This window comes from Ornithorhynchus anatinus, chromosome 17 (genome assembly GCF_004115215.2).
Source record: "Ornithorhynchus anatinus isolate Pmale09 chromosome 17, mOrnAna1.pri.v4, whole genome shotgun sequence".
Classification (NCBI taxonomy): Eukaryota; Metazoa; Chordata; class Mammalia; order Monotremata; family Ornithorhynchidae; genus Ornithorhynchus; species Ornithorhynchus anatinus.
Genome location: NC_041744.1, coordinates 15,938,607 through 15,955,291, shown reverse-complemented (window position 1 = coordinate 15,955,291; position 16,685 = coordinate 15,938,607). Strand labels below are relative to the sequence as shown.

Sequence of the window (16,685 nt, the reverse complement as noted above, 5' to 3'; positions counted from 1 at the left end):
TGCCGCTCTTCTCCTGTGAGACCCTGGGCAAGTAACCTACCTTCTCTCTGCCTCATTTTCCTCATCTGTAAAATGAGGATTTAATCCTACTCCCTCCTACTAGTCTGTGAGCCCCATGTGGGACAGAGACTATGTCCAACCTGATTATTTTGTCCCTAACCCAGCAGTTTGTACAGTGTTGGACACATGGTAAGTGCTTAACAAATACCATGATAAAAATAAAATTAAAATTAAAAATAGATAGGAGAGACAGGTAGGAAATCTGGTGTCAAGTGTATCTTTATTACAAAATAGAATGGAGAAACTGCATTTTGAGAGACTGCCACCAAACTCCAGTGGGGTGGGCCGGGGGGAAGAGAGACTCCTGGTGAAGGGGGGACGGAAAGGCATCACAACAATGTAGGCAGTCCAGTGGACATTAGGAAAGGAAAAAGAGAAGGAACAAAAAAAGAGGAGTAAAAGCAGCATGGTCTAGAGGATAGAGCAAGGGCCTGGGAGTCAGGAGATCTTGGTTTTAAACCCAGTTCTACCGCATGTCCGCTGTGGGACCTTGAATAAGTCATTTAACTTCTCTATACCCCATTTTCCTCAGCTGTAAAATGGAGAGGAAACACTTGCTCTCCCTCCTACTTAGACTGTGAGCCCCACCAGGGACCGGGGCTGTGTCCAATCTGATTAACTTGTATCTACCCGGAGCTTAGATCAGTGTTTGCCACACAGTAAATGCTAAACAAACACCAAACTTGTTTCCAGTTTTCCCTCACCCTTTTTTAACGTGTATGCTAAAGTGCTGACTATGTGCCAGGCACTGAACTATTCAGTGGAGGAAATACAAGCTAATCAGGTTGGACACGGTCCATGTCCCACATGGGGCTCACAGTATAAATCCCCATTTTACAAATGAAATAACTGAAGCACAGAGAAGAAGAAAAAGAATGGTATATGTGCCAGGCACTGTACTAAGCGCTGGATTTATGGATAGAGCACGGGGCTAGGAATCAGAAGGTCATGAGTTCTAATCCCAGCTCCTCCACTTGTCTGCTATGTGACCTTGGACAAGTCACTTCAGTTCTCTGCGCCTCAGTTACCTCATCTGTAAAGTGGGGATTGAGACTGTGAGCTCCACGAGGGACAGGGACTGTATCCAACCCGATTTTCTTGTATCCACCCCAGAGCTAAGTACAGTGCCTGACACATAGCAAGCACTTAACAAATGCCACAATTATTTAAGTGACTTGCCCAAGGTCACGCAGCAGGCAAGTGGCAGAGCTGAGAATAGAACCCAGGTCTCTCAACTCTGGCTCTTTCCATTAGGCCATACTCTCACTGCTCGTCATCTCGAGCAGGTGGACAGAAGGGTCGATCTGTTTCTGGAACGATCCTGCAGCCCCTTGTACTTCAGTGGCAGCTGTGAGAAAGATTATTTCTATATGTAGGGAAACCCCAAACCCTCACCACAGCTACCCACAAGGTGTCTGGAGCGCTGGGCCATAAAATCGAGATGAATTAGGGCAGATTCTGAGAGAGGAAGAGAGAGGAAGCGAGAGGAGGAGAGAGGAAGGGGGCGGAGATACTGCCTATAAGTTACTGGCGTCACCATGAGAGACATCGCAGAGACTGGGCACCCTACGCCAGACCGTCTGAGCGTGGACCCGTGGAGCGGAGAGACCGTGGAATGGCGGAACAGATAGGTTCCTCCGGAGTAGGTGACATCAGTGAGCAAGGTAAGCCTCACATTTTGTCTTAGAAATGATCAACCAATCAATTAGTGGTATTGATCGAGCACTTACTATATGAACAGCACTGTATGAAGCACTTGGGTCAGTACAACACAATTAGCGGAAATGTTCTCTGCTCATAATGACCTTGAGTGATGATAATAATAGCATTAATAATGAGGAAAAAAGAGAAAGGGAGAGAGAGAGGCTTGTGCATCTTGTCTCTCAGGTCAGCATTGTTCTATATCCCAAACCCAGGTTCAGTGCTGTTTGAGAGTCTGCTTCAGATTGTAACCTCTCTAACACCTACCGGGAATCAATCAGTGGTATTTACTGAGCATATACTGTGTGTAGAGCACTGTACTAAGTGCTTGGGAGAGTGTAATACGGCAGAGTTGGTAGACACGTTCCCTGCCCATAACAAGGTTGTATTCTAGGAGGGAGACAGGCATGAATATAAATAAATGTTAGGGCCCTGCCTCCTAAATTCACTTTTAGCAGATGGACTAGAACAACTCATCCCTTTATTTCTTTCCTTCCTTCCTTTTCTTTCTTTCCTCCATCCTGCCTCCTGGTTCTTCCTCCCAAACCTTATCTCCTGGTTTTTCATTTTCTTCATTTTCTCTCTCCTTTATTTTCTCATCATCCAGGTTGGTGCATTCATCCCTAATGCCTATCCTATCCACCCTCTAACGTTCCCTCCCGGTACCTCTCTCCCTCCTTAAAATGTTTTTTTTTCCCAAGTTACTGCTGCTTTCTTTCTCCTTCACTTCTTTGGCTCCCTCTCTCCTTAGGACAGGTCTGTGGAGGCTCCCCAAACTTCTCCTCTTTCTAAGTAAACCCTAAGCTCCATGGAGAGCAAATAGCAAAAAATGATCTTGTATCTACCATGGCACTAAGTTCAGTGCTTGGCACAGAGTAAGTGCTTGACAGTTAATCAATTGTATTTACTGACTGCTGACTGCGTGCAGGACACTAGACTAAGCCGCTTTGGAGAGTATAACACAATAATATAACAGAAACATTCCCTGCCCACAACGAGTTTATAGTCAGGAAGGGGAGACAGACATTAATATAAATACATAAATTATGGATATGTGCATAAATGCTGTAGGGCTGAGGGAAATGGGTGGTGAATAAAGGGAGGAAGTTAGGGTGGCACAGAAGGGTGTGGGAAAGAGGAAATGAGGGCTTAGTTAGGGAAGGCCTCTTGGAGGAGATGTGACTTCAATAAGGCTTTGAAGGTGGGGAGAGCAATTGCCTGTGGGATATGAAAAGGGAGGGCGTTCCAGGACAGAGGCAGGATGTGGGCGAGAGGTCGGCGACAAGCTAGATGAAACTGTGGTACAGTGAGTAGTTTGGCATTAGAGGAGCAAAGTGTGCTGGCTGGGTTGTAGGAGAATAGTAGTTAGGTGAGGTAGGAGGGAGCAAGTTGACGGAGTGCCTTAAAGCCAACGGTGAGGAGTTTCTGTCTGATGGGGAGTTGGACGGCCCCAGGAGAAACTTGGACTGACAAACACAAACACAGCAATAGTATATATTATATTGAGTTTGAGAATATTCCTGTTCCCAGAAGGACCATAGGAGCTTCTGACAGAGGAGACCAGATAGAAGAGACTCGTGCTGAATCTTTAAATACCCAACATTCATGCTGCCAGGGCACTTCACTAATCACTGACAAAAGCAGGCCTTTGTGGAGGATTTCACCTCAAAGATTCATGAGGTGACAAAACCATCTAGTTGAACTGAATGAGATTAGGAATCAGGAAGCCACTGAACTGTTGTGCTTGAGCAAATCATTTAATTCATCTGAGCCTCAATTTCCTCACCTGGAGGACACATCTCCTCCAAGAGACTGCCCCAAATCCTTTTTTCCCAGGCTCGGCCTTTCTTCTGTGTCATCTGTGCATTTTGATCTGTGACCTTTGAACATTTGATATTCGCCTCACCCCCAACACCACAGCACTTATGTACATATCTTCATATCTTATATATTATAAATTATTTATTTCCATTAATGTCTGTTTTCCCCTTCTAGACCATAAACTTCTTATGGGCAGGAAATGTAGCTGCTAATTGTAACTGCTAATTTTGCTGTACTGTACTCTCCAAAGTGCTTATTACAGTGCTTTGTACTTAGTAAGTGCGCAATAGATACCCTTGATTGATTGACTGATGATGATGAATTGTCTGTCTGTCTCCCCCAATTAGACTGTAAGCCCATCAAAGGGCAGGCACTGTCTCTGTTACCGATTTGTACATTCCAAATGCTTAGTACAATGCTCTGCACATAGTAAGCTCTCAATAAATACTATTGAATGAATGAATGAAAGAAGAGGCTACCAGGACCAGCTCATTCATCTAACTCTCAGTCAGTCAATCCCCATAGCGAGTTTACAGTCTAGAAGGGGAAACAGACATTAATATAAATAGATAAAATTACAGTTGCGACTGTATGTGCTGTGGGGCTGGGTTGGGGGAAAAATAACGGGAGCAAGTCAAGGTGATGCAGAGGGAGTAGAAGAGGAGGAAAGGAGGGCTTAGTCAGGGAAGGCCTCTTGGAAGAGATGTGCCTTCAATAAGGCTTTGAAGGTGGGGAGAGTAATTGTCAGATTTGAGGAGGGAGGGCTTTCCAGGCCAGTGGCAGGACACGGGTGAGGGGTTGGCGGCGGGTTGGACAAGATCGAGGCACAGTGAGAAAGTTAACATTAGAGGAGCGAAGTGTGCTGGAGTGGGCAGGATGATTGAATGCTTTAAAGCTGCTGTAAGGCATTTCTGTTTGATGTAGAGGTGGATGGGCAACCACTGGAGAATCTAAAAGAGTGGAGAAACATGGCCTCAATAGCTAAGCCTTTAGTGTCTCCCTTCTAATGCCCCCCTAGATTATTAAAGACTCCTCATGCAGCCATTCCAAATTGCTCAGAGTTTCTTTGACATAGGCAGAGGGCAAAAGCCTTGGGACATTCGACAGGAAGTGTGTGACTGAGGGGAAATTCTTTCTTCCCTCTTCATTCTGACAGAGACTTTCCTGTAAAGGGGTAGGTAGAACAGGTGAGGGGAATTACCCATTTTACTGTGATGCCCCATGGGAAGCGGTAGCCCCCCAAGAGACCTGTGAGTCAAGGGACATAGGGGAGGGAAGAATTCCTGCCCTTGTATCTTACGGATATTTCTCCCAGCCCCATACACCCCTCACTCTGTGACCTGGGAGGACTGCTGGGCAGGGTGCAGGTGTGCAGAGGAAGCTGGACGTGAGCTCCGGTGAGGTCAGGGACTGCCACATGGTAAGAAGTGAAAGCAGACAGAGCCCCGAATGTGTTACTTGGCCTCCGGAGAGCTACATCCGGTGTCAGTCTTGTGGGGTTGGGGCAGAGCCCCGGAGAGTGGCCGACAGGAGATCAGAGACCGGACCACTGCAGAGGAGGGAAGTGAGAACATGTTACCAAACCTGCCCTGCTGTCTAGACAGAAAATGTGGGTAATGTCTTGCATCATGACCTGGATTTCTAGAGCTCTCATTCTTGTAAAGACCTGCTGAGGTTGAGGGAGGGGATCCTCTATGTTAGACTGCCCCCCTCCTCAGCCGGTTTCTACACTTCACCATTGTACAAAAGAGAAAAATGAGTATGGCGTATCATGACCTGGATTTCTGGTGGTGTCTTTCTCAGATTTTTCAATACAAAGGAATGCTTCCACTACCAAATGGCAGCTCCGTGTCTTTCTATGCTTCTTTCGATATTTCTCCTCTGTTTTGCGGAGACTCAAGCTGTTTTTTATGGTATTTGTTAAAAGCTCACTATGTGTCCAACACTGTCCTAAGAGTTGGGGTAGATGCAAGTTAAACAGGCCTAATACAGTCCCTGTCTCACATGGAGCTCACAGCCTAAATAGGAAGGAGAACACCTATCAAATCCCCATTTTGCAGCTGAGGAAACTGAGGCACAGAGCAGTTACGTGACCTGCCCAAGGTCAATCCAGCAGACAAGTGGCAGAGCCAGGAGTAGAACCCATAACCTCTGGCTCCTAGGCCTGTGTTTTCTCTGCTTGACTTACAATGCTACCTCCAATGCTGGTTCTTCATCTTCACCCTTCATTTTACTGGGGTGAAAAGCCCCCAAATGCACCCGGTGCCACTAATAACCAAGTTCACCAAAGGCTGCGATTGTGTCTACTAACTCTATCATAGTCTCCCAATCACCGAGTTCTGTGTTCTACACACAGTCAATGTTCAATAAACACCACTGATGATTTTGCTAAAATCTCAGGCAAAATTACAATCTCTTTAGCGTCTCCCTCACCACTCAACTGCACCCTCTACCAGTATCAATCAATCAGTTAAGCAAAGCAAACCAGTGTGCCTAGTGGATAGAGCACGGGCCTGGCAGTCAGAAGGGCCTGGATTCTCATCCCAGATCCACCATTTGGATGCTTTGTGACCTTAGGCAAGTCACTTAACTTCTCTGTGCCTCACTTCCCTCATCTGTAAAATGGAGATTAAGGCTGTGAGTTCCAAGTGGGACGAGAACTGCATCTGACCTGATTAGCTTGTATCTACACCATCGCTTAGTACAGTATCTGGCACATAGTAAGCCCTTAAAAAAAATCATAAAAATATTATTTATCCAGACCAGAAAAGAGTGTTCTTCCTTTGCACTCAGTTCCCTAAATGGTAGTGTTATCTTATTCCCTTCCTCTTGGAGCTCAGAGTTTGGAGAAGTTTGCCCTTCACTCTCCCAGTTCCCTCCACTTGGTTTCCTCACAGTGAACTTGGAAAACTTCACTGAAAGAGAATCTGAGCCCCTGTTTTCCAGCTCTGCCTCTTCTTTCTGCTAATTTAGCCTCCCATCTCTCACCGCCACCAGTCCCGGCCTCCAGCCAAATCAATAATATTTACTGAATGCTTAATCTATGCAGCACACTACACTAAGAATACCATAGAGCTAGGAGAAATGACCCCCGACTTTAAGTAACTTAAAGTTCAATGTTCATTTGCCCAGATTGTCACCTTCCCTTTTGCCCCAGTTGCTAGTCTGCAATCCCAGCATGCCACTTGCTGACAGTGCCAGAAACGGAGGCCTCTGACCAGCTTGACCTCTTTTTTATACAGAGGGCAGTGATCAGGAGACATCCGGGAGTTTGGATTGTTGAGAAAATCAGGTCAGCGAGGCAAAAGAGATGGAGAATAACAGGTGCCTGAAAATTTATAGTGGGCGGGGAACATATCTACCCACTCTGTTGTATTGAACTCTCCCAAATGCTTATAAGAGTCCTCTGTACCCAGTAAGCGCTCAATAAATTCATTCATTCAATCGTATTTATTGAGCTCTTACTGGGTGCAGAGCACTGTACTAAGCGCTTGGAAAGGACAATTGGGCAACAGGTAGAGACAAGCCCTACCCAACAACGGGCTCACAGTGTCATTCAGTGTTTGAATGAATAATAATAAATATGGTATTTGTAAAGCGTTTACTATGTGCCAAGCACTGTGCTAAACTCTGGGGTTGATACAAGGTGATCAGATTGTCCCACGTGGGGCTCACAGTCTTAATCCCCATTTTACAGATGAGGTAACTGAGGCACAGAGAAGCTAAGTAACTTGCCCACGGTCACACCGCAGACAAGTGGCAGAACTGGGATTAGAACCCACGGCCTCTGACTCCCAAGCCTGTGCTCTTTCCACTAGGCCACACTGCCCTTTCCGGACAGGCCTGGAGCCTAATCAGTGGTGTTTGCTTCTCTCCTCCAGGCACACACAGGGGAAGACATTTCTCGGACAACCTCGATGGTCCCCTGCTGGTTCCAGTTCCATGCGCTGTCCTTGTCGTGGTCATTATCACCACTTTGACCCTTTCCATCATCACCTTGTCAGGTAACAATAATAATAACAACAATGATAATAATGATAAATAATAATTACAATCATTGTAGCATTGATTAAACACTTACTATGTCCCAGACACAGAGCTGGATACAACACAGTCAGATCAGACACAGTCAGTGGGGGAGGGAAAGAAGGTATTTCATCTCCTTTTTTCAGATGAAGAAACTGCAGCGTGGTTCAATGGAAAGAGCACGGGCTTTGGAGTCAGGGCTCATGAGTTCGAATCCCAGCTCTGCCACTTGTCGGCTGTGTGACTGTGGGCAAGTCGCTTAACTTCTCTGTGCCTCAGTTCCCTCATCTGTAAAATGGGGATTAAGACTGTGAGCCCCACGTGGGACAACCTGATTCCCCTATGTCTACCCCAGCGCTTAGAACAGTGCTCGGCACATAGTAAGCGCTTAACAAATACCAACATTATTAAACTGAGGCACAGAGAAGCTAAGGGACTTGCCTAAAGTCACTCAGTGGGAAAAAGGCAGAATAGGAATTAGAACTCAGGTCTGCAGATTCCCAGTCCCATGCTCTTTCCCCTAGGTCATGCCGTTTTCCACTGACTTTAGGCAGGAGTCCCAGAGTTGGACTCTGACCCCAGATTCAGAGTTCTGGAGCCCCTCAGGCCCCGTCTGGTCATAAAGAAGGTCTTTCCTTTCAATCAATCAATGCCATTTATAAATCAATCAATCTATCTGTGGTGTTTATTGAGAGAATACCGTGTGCAAGGCACTGTATTAGATGCTTGGGAGGGTACATTAGAGTTGGTAAACACAATCCCTGCCCTCAAGGGGCTGACAATCTACAAGGAGTTTACACTGCCCCTCATCTTTTTCTCTTCTCCTAGCACATTTGCAGAGCATTTTGACTTTACTCCTGGTATTTTCCCAGTCCCCTTTATTCTCCAGCACCTTCTGCCCCAGGGACCCATATAGGACATTGTGCTCACATCTGTGTCCAAGTTGGGAGAAAATGACACTCTCCTGTTGGTCAAGGGTGGTGGGGAAGCAATTCATTCTCTCACCTCTTTTCACCCACCCCTTCTCATTGCAGTGGGAAAGTACAACTGCCCCGGCATCTGGGAGAACCAGGAGCCTGGCAAGAATGTCAAGTGCCCAGCTTCCCCCATATCATGCCCGGATGACTGGATTGGATTCCGAGGAAAATGTTACCTGCTCTCCAATATCCCAGACACTTGGAACGCCAGCAAAAGATTCTGTTCTAACCTCAATGCGACTCTCACTAAGGTTGAGTCAGAAAAGGATCTGGTAAGATGTTGTTTGTCTGCAGAAGAGTTGGAACGTGAGAAAGAGTTGAGGGGCCCCTCTATCTGTGAAGGAGGGTATTGTTATGACCATTTTGCAGATGGGGAAACAGAAATAGAAAGTTATCCGGTCGGTTAATACATCCAGTTAGCACACAGGGCCAGATTGACTCTGTTGGTGGGAAAGGGAAAACAGGTATCTCATCTCCATTTAACAGATGAGGACTTGTTCAAGGTCACCCAGCAGGCAAATGGTAGAGTAGGAATTAGAACTCAGGTATGAATATTTTAGAGTGGGAAGAAGGGGTTAGGAGGGGCAGACTGAGGAGGGGAAATTTCTCTTCTTCCATCCTCTGGCCTCCTTGCTGTCTGGGAGAGGCCCAGAGTGGTCCATACCAGCACCAGAATCTTCTCTTTTGCCCTCCTCCTGGATTTCTCCCAAAGCCCCAGTGAGCCAGTCCAGATCAGGTAACAGCTTTGCTCTCTCAGTCTCAAATTTTCGTCGGTTCCGAAGGACTGCGTTTCCTAGGTGACAAAGCCAGAGTCCTGGAGGGCAGAAGGTAGATGGAGGCTCTCAGGAAAACTCGATTTTCAGTCTTATTCCTTCCAGCAGAAATAGTTAACGGTCTTAAGCATAATGCGGATAGAGAATACACAAGTCCCTAAAGCACATCTCCCCTCAGGGTCATTCTTAGAATGATGAGGGTGGCATTTGTTGAGCACTTAGTATTTATTCATTCAATCATATTTACTGACAGATTTTTGAGTGCACAGCACTCTACTAAGTGCTGGGTTAAAAACAAAACCATCCAATAAGATGCAGTTCCTGTCCCACATGGGGCTCATAATTTAAAGGGAAGAGAGAACAGGTTTTGAATCCCCATTTTACAGATGAGGAAGCTGAGGCACAGAGAAGCTAAGTAACTTGCCCAAGGTCACACAACAGGCAAGTGGTAGGGCCAGGATTAATAATTATAATAATAATAATAGTGGTATTTTTAAGTGCTTATTCTTTGCCACGCACTGTTCTAAGTGCTGGGAAAGATACAAGGTAATCAGGTTGTCCCACGTGGGGTTTACAGTCATAATCCCCATTTTACAGATGAGGTCACTGAGGCACAGAGAAGTGAAGTGAGTTGCCCAAAGTCACACAGCTGATAAGTGGCGGAGTTGGAATTATAACCCATGACCTCTGACTCCCAAACCCGGCCTCTTTCCACTAAGCCACACTGCTTCTCTTCAGGATTAGAACCCAGGCCCATGCTCTGTCCACTAGGCCAAGCTGCTTCTCTGCATTCTTAGGGGAGTTCTGTTCCAGGGGTGTATGTGTGTATTGGGTTTGGGTTTGGTTTCCTTCTCCATCACTGTGACCTTACAGCCACTCGGGGTCTTAGGGATCATGGGGACAAAATTAGCCAAGGCCCAGGTGCTGCTGGGAGCCCAGGGGTTATGATATGAACTCACCTCCCTTCTGCTTTCTTTAAGGACTTTCTGAAACGGCTAACGGGTACCAGTGAGCACTGGATCGGATCCATCAGCGGAACCATTCAGGGCTTGAGTTGGACAACCAGTAACCTACTCAGCAACAGGTGAGTTCTAGAAAATCCCCACCCTTTTCCTCATTACCCACAGTGATTTAAATTTCTCAAATGGCCTCTTCCAGTTACTCTGGCCAAAGCAGTGAGTGCACAAGCAGGTACTCTGCTTATAGACGGTCCCAGGGTTTAAGAAGAGATGGAAGTTTTCCCCAGGCACCCTGAACTGCCTTCATTTGTATACTGAGGGCATAGGTATCTCCAAATTCCACTTGCTGCTTCCAGTGCTGCAAATCCCATTTCTGAGCTCAAGGATTTCTGTTTCATCTGGGGAATTAGCTCTGCTGCCGCTATCAGATAATCAATCAGTCGGTTCTATTTATTGAGGCTCTATGGCGAAGCAGCATGACTTAGTGGATGGGCTTGGGACTCAGAGCTCATGGGTTCTAATCCTGGCTCTGCCACCTATCAGCTGTGTGACTTTGTGCAAGTCCCTTAATGTCTCTGTGCCTCAGTGACTTCATCTGTAAAATAGAGATTTAGACTGTGAGCCCCACGTGGGGCAACCTGATTACCTGTATCTACCCCAGTGCTTAGAACAGCGCTTGGCACATAGTAAGTGCTTAACAAATGCCATCATTATTATTATTATCACTGTATAGACTGTAAGCTCCTTGAGGGCAGGGATCATGTCTGCTCAGTCTAGGGACTCTTCCAAGCGCTTTACATAAAGTAGGTGCTCAATAAATACCAGTGATTGACTGATTTTAGAGCACCGTACTAAATGCTTGGGGGATTTCAATCAATCAGTGGTATTTTCTGAATGCTTACTGTGTGCAGAGCACTGTACTAAGGACTTGGGTGAGTACAGTACGTCAGATTCAATGGATTCGTTCCATGCTCACCAGGAGCTTACAGTCTAGTAGGCTAGAAGGTGTCGATGGGTTTGGTAATGACAAGTTTACCAGCCAGTTTTGCCAAGACGACTCAGTGGAAACCCGGCCCTCGAGAAATTCACAGTCTAACACAGAGGAGGCAGGAAGACAGAGAAAAAGCAAAATACAACTAGCAACAAGAAGGTGGAAGGAATGATAGATGAGAGAATAAATCTGTACTGAATTTACAGGGACATTAAATTGATCTGTATCTAAATTCTTCAGCTGGCAGTTAATCCAAGAGGGCAAACTCCTTCCTCCACAGTCAGATAAATATGATCCTTTGGCTGGACATGTTGGAAGTTTTAGGCCACCCCCAACACGATTCCCCTTTCAATCAGACCCAAGACTAGCAAACATCTCACTTCCAGACCTGGCCACCAAAATATTTACATTGTCGTTATCGCTGCTGTAACTAGGGAGTAGAATCTTGTGGTTTGATCAGGAAGGACAGCTGTCCCTACTAACTGCTATTACCTATAGACATCTCTCCTACAACAAAGAAGTCGTAGTTTCACAAACCCTACATTCTCCAAAAATCGTGTTCTGTACATAATTCTTTCAAATAGCAGTTGTGGTTCTAGTGTTTGTTGAGCACTCGCTAGTTGTAATGTGCTGTACTGAGCGCTTAAGAAGGATGAAACAAAGCAGTGATACATCCTCTGCCCACAGTGAGTTTGCGGGGGAGATAGTCATAGTAAATATGTACAAGTAGAGCATTTTTGGGAATGTAAAACTGCATAAACATAGATTAGCTTACGTAGTTCCTAGTGCTAAGAACAATGCTTGACTCACAGTAGGTGCTTAACAAATGCCAGCATTATTATAGAAAAGTGTTAAGGATGAGTATAAATAGTTCATAAGTGCTAGAGAACACCGATAGGATCATATGACCCAGGAAACCAATAAAGGAAGTCTTGTTGGAGGTGAGATTTTAGGAGGGTTTCACAGATCACTGGACTCCATGTTCTCCCCTCTCCAGTTTGTACTTCACTACTGCCCCTATCATTTCTCTAAAACTTAGTTCTGCATATATCTCTTCACTCTTCAGAAACCACCAACGGTTACCCCTTCATCTTTACATCCAACAGAATCTACAGACCAGTGGTTTAAGATCTTGCAATAGCTCGCTTCCTTCCACCCATCCACTCTCTACTCCTATTACACCCAAGCTTGCACTCTCATTCCTCCTAGGATCATGGTGCCTCAGTTTCCACTCTGCTGCCTCCGTCCCCTGGCTCACACTCTCCTCCTGCCTGGAATTCTCTACTCCTTGGAATCTGCCAGACCACAGCAGTCTTCCCCATCTTCAAAACCTTTCAGAAATCCTATCTCCTCCAGGAGGCTTTCCCTGACTAATTGTTCTTCTCCCAAAACACATTTACCCCACTATTGTCTCAGCGCTTTTGTTATGTGTTGTTTTCCACACTCTACTATTTAAGTACTTCTGCCTCCTATTTGAATGTTTTCTGCAAAGATCATGTCTTCTTCTGTGATACTCTCTCAGGCCCTTAATATAGTGCTCTGCACACCTAAGGTGCTCTAAAAATATTTTAGGAAGCAGCGCTGCTTCGTGGAAAGAGCACAGGCCTAAGAGTTAGAAGACTTAGGATCTAATCCCCGCTCAGCCATTTGCCTGCTGTGTGACCTTGGGCAAGTCACTTAACTTCTTTGTGCCTCAGTTTCCTCATCTGTAAAATGGGGATTAAATACTTGGGACAGGGACTGTGTCTCAATTATTTCATGTTTACACAATGCTTAGTACAGTGCTTGTCACATATTTAGAGCTTAACGACCACAATTATTATATTATTATTTGATTGATTGGTAGCAAGGAAGCCAATAGATTCACTTTAGACTTCCTATCTTGTGATTTTTGCCCCCCATCTGCTTGCTGTCCACTGGTGGACCTTTGTCTAGGAGTAGTGGAATTTATTCACTGTCCCTCAAGTGTAGAGCACTGTACTAAGCATTGTGGAACGTTCAAGAGAAGTAGAAGACAGGTTCCCTGCCCGCAAGAAGCATATATTCTAATGGGGAGACGGACATAAAAACGTTTAAAAATAGTGATCAAACTGAGAAGCGGCATGAAGTAGTGGATAGAGCACAGGCCGGGAATTCAGGCTGTCATGGGTTCTAATCCCTGCTCCTCCACTTGTCTCTTGTGTGACCTTGGGCAAGTCACTTAGTTTCTCTCCGCCTCAGTTACCTTATGTGTAAAGTGGGGATCTAGACTGTGAGCCCCACGTGGGACAGGGACTGTGTCCAACCCAATTTGCTTGTATTCACCCCGAAGACTAGCATACAGTGCCGTGCACATAGTAAGCATTTATCAAATACCATAATAATTATTACTACATATACTTGGACTCTACTGTTGATTATATGTATTTGCTCACTAGCTGAGGAAGAGTATAAATAAGTAAATACTTAAGTGATCTTCTTTACCTCCCTGGAACACCTTCATTGAGGAAGAAGACAGAGTGACTCTTTCTAAACTGTAAACTCATTGCAGTCAGGGAACATGTCTACCAACTCTTGTGTAGTGTACTCTTCCAAGCTCTTAGTACAGTGCTCTGCTCAGAGTATGCACCTGGTAAATACCAACTGATCAACTGATTGATTGAGTGATGCCCCCAGTTGGCTGAGTAAGGCCAAGGAGATATGGTGGAGAAACCAACTCTGATTCCAAGTTTCTTTTTCCATGTTGCAGCTCCTGTCACTACCTAAAAGGCACGACCAGTGGACGAAAAGACTGCCAAGAAAGTTTATTAGGGATATGCAGCACATCCTCCACACGTTGAACAGGAGAAGCAGCGAAGGCAATCTCTTGGGGCCACAGCAAACCACGTCAGTCGGTGCTAGTCTGACTTTGGACATTCTGTTTCAAGACCTTGTAGGTCTAGGAACCCAGTCAGGGCTTCAAGAGAAAAAGAAAGGGAAGAGGTTTGCCTTCCCAACAAAACTAAGTCTACCGGACAGTGGTCTCTCTGCGGGGATGTAGGCCACACCAAACCCCAAATTCGTGGAGACCGATGGTACGCAATGTTTGGCAAGGGATCTTTATATTGGACTTGCACTTTATATTGGCTCAGTTCCCAGTGATCTGTCATATCACAAAGGGCATAGGAAAGTGACAAGTTATTTTATTATTTATTATTTGCTGACCTCCGGTAGTGGAATGTTGTTGAACAAGCCACGGGCCTGGGCTACGCGGGTCAAAAGTGTGTTGTTGTCAAGTGTGTCACAAACCCACTTACCTTCATTTCTGTGGCAGCAAAGACCAGTATGCCAGTATGAAAGACCCCAAAATTCCATTTATTGAAAAATGGAAAACCTTTTTTTTCCATATTTTTCTGGAGAGTTGATTGACTTTGCAATGTTGTTCCAGGAAGATGGAAGGAGTGACCCGTAAAATCAGTGACGTCTCTGATTCCTGTATTTCTGTTAGGCTTCTGTTTATGGATGTATTTATTTTCTCTTCATTTTAAAATTCTGATTTATAGAATGCGTAGGTAACTTTGTTCATCCCCCTGTTGCTGAAAATCGGCTTGGAAGGGTTTGCACAATGTGGGATCTTATCGTCAAAGGAGTTTAGGAAACAAATTGTACCAAATGTGTTTTTTCCAAATAGAGGGGAAATAGAAATAGGATTGATCAAAACATTCTGGATGATTAGCAGAAATCGATGTTTCCATGTGCAATACTGTTGGGTCTGGAATCTTCTGTGTGCAATAAACTGATGGTCTGATATTAAGCTGAAGTTGTTAGGAAAGCAACTCAATGTGCAATAGGGGCTTTGGTACATAACTAATAAATGAAATCTGATGACAATGAAAGAATTTCTGGCTTTGCTTATTTCCTTTGATTTTTTTTTTTCTGACATCTGAAACCTGAAGCCCTGAGGGAAAGCCTTGGCTCAAGGAAAGCAATTCTTTATTAAAAATAAATATGTGTTAAGCACTTACTATTTGTCGGGCACTGTTCTAAGTGCTGGGGTAGATACAAGATAATCGGATTGGACACAGTACTTGCCCTGCGGAGGGCTCACAGTCTAAATCCCCATTTTACCTTGAGGGAACTGAGGCACAGAGAAGTGAAGTGACTTGCCCAAGCTCACACAGCAGGCAAGTGGCAGAGCTGGGATCTGATCGAATCTGATTGTAATTACCCTAGGTTTGGCACGTAATAATTGCTTAAAAAATGCCACAATTACTATTATTATGTACATCCTTATGAAAGATTGGATGTTACTGAAGCTTTTTAATCCAATAAGCCTCTGTGGAACCATGAATATGTATGAACCTTCTACCACTCTTAACTTTAAAAAGAGCCAACACCCATGAATTTATCTGAATTCTTCCTCACCATATTTATATTTTCAGCTGTGCAACTTCCTGCAGGAATGAATTCTGAAAGTTTACCCCCGGTGTCTCAGCTGCCCCCCACCCTTCCCTCTAGGTCCCTTTGCACCAAAGTCACGATGCCACTTTGACTCCAAGACACTGAAAGTGTCCCTTTAGCTACTCCTTTCTTATGGTATATAAGTGCTTACTACATGCCAGGCACTGTACTAAGCATTAGGGTAGATACAAGCTAATTAGGTTGGACACAGTCCCTGTCCCACATGGGACTCAAAGCCTTAATTCCAATTTTACAGATGAGGCAACGAAGACACAGAGAAGTTACATGACTTGCCTAAATTCACACAAGCTGAAAGGAGGCTGAGCTGGGATCAGAACCCAGGTCCTTCTGACACCCAGGCCTGTGCTCTCCCCACTAGCCCACACCTTTTGCTATTTCTACTGTGTACTATGGTCCCCAAAGCACTCATTTCTATTCCTCTGTTTCATTTTCTCTCTTGGCTTCTGCATTCTGAGTGTCCTCCGTTGCCTTGAGATGGGCATATGTTAATTTGGAAACATACACTCCCTTCAGTGGTGTAGTGGAAAAGTTCTGGTCTGGAAGCTCGGAGGACTCAGGTTAGAGCCTGAACTCCACCATTCAGTTGCTGGGAGGGCATGATTGAGAGTACTTTGAGGGTAAATCGAAAAAAAACGATGGCATTCCATGATCTACTCTGGGATTCTTAAGAAGTAAGAAAATTGGTGATCAAACTATACAGTGCAGATTTCCAATCCGGCTGGTAAAAGAAGAATGTCAGGGTAGAGATGATTGAGAGTCAAATCCAATATTGTATGGAATATTTTACAGAAACAGCCTGGCCTAGTGGAAAGAGCATGAGCGAAGGAGTCAGAGATCATCGGTTCTAATCCGAGCTTCGCCACTTACCTGCTGTGTGACCTTGGGCAAGTCATTTAACTTGTCGAGAAGCAGCGTGGCTCAGTGGAAAGAGCCCGGG

The 16,685-nt window shown here is 45.1% G+C and overlaps 1 protein-coding gene across 1 annotated transcript; it reads left to right on the top strand.

The window, feature by feature from the left end:
• Window positions 1–1,366: 1,366 nt before the first annotated feature.
• On the top strand, window positions 1,367–15,165 carry LOC100091714 (early activation antigen CD69-like). The gene is made up of 5 exons (XM_029081611.2): window positions 1,367–1,724; window positions 7,464–7,586; window positions 8,643–8,857; window positions 10,339–10,442; window positions 14,037–15,165. The coding sequence occupies exons 1-5, from the start codon at window positions 1,676–1,678 to the stop codon at window positions 14,125–14,127; spliced, it is 582 nt and encodes a 193-aa protein (XP_028937444.1). The 5' UTR covers window positions 1,367–1,675; the 3' UTR covers window positions 14,128–15,165.
• Window positions 15,166–16,685: the final 1,520 nt, after the last annotated feature.

Bases quoted from the DNA above. Each gene is read 5' to 3' on its own strand.
- LOC100091714 (XM_029081611.2), top strand. From the start codon at position 1,676: ATGGCGGAACAGATAGGTTCCTCCGGAGTAGGTGACATCAGTGAGCAA. The intron at 8,858-10,338 runs GTAAGATGTTGT...GCTTTCTTTAAG, and splicing joins TTGAGTCAGAAAAGGATCTG to GACTTTCTGAAACGGCTAAC. The intron at 10,443-14,036 runs GTGAGTTCTAGA...TCCATGTTGCAG, and splicing joins AGTAACCTACTCAGCAACAG to CTCCTGTCACTACCTAAAAG.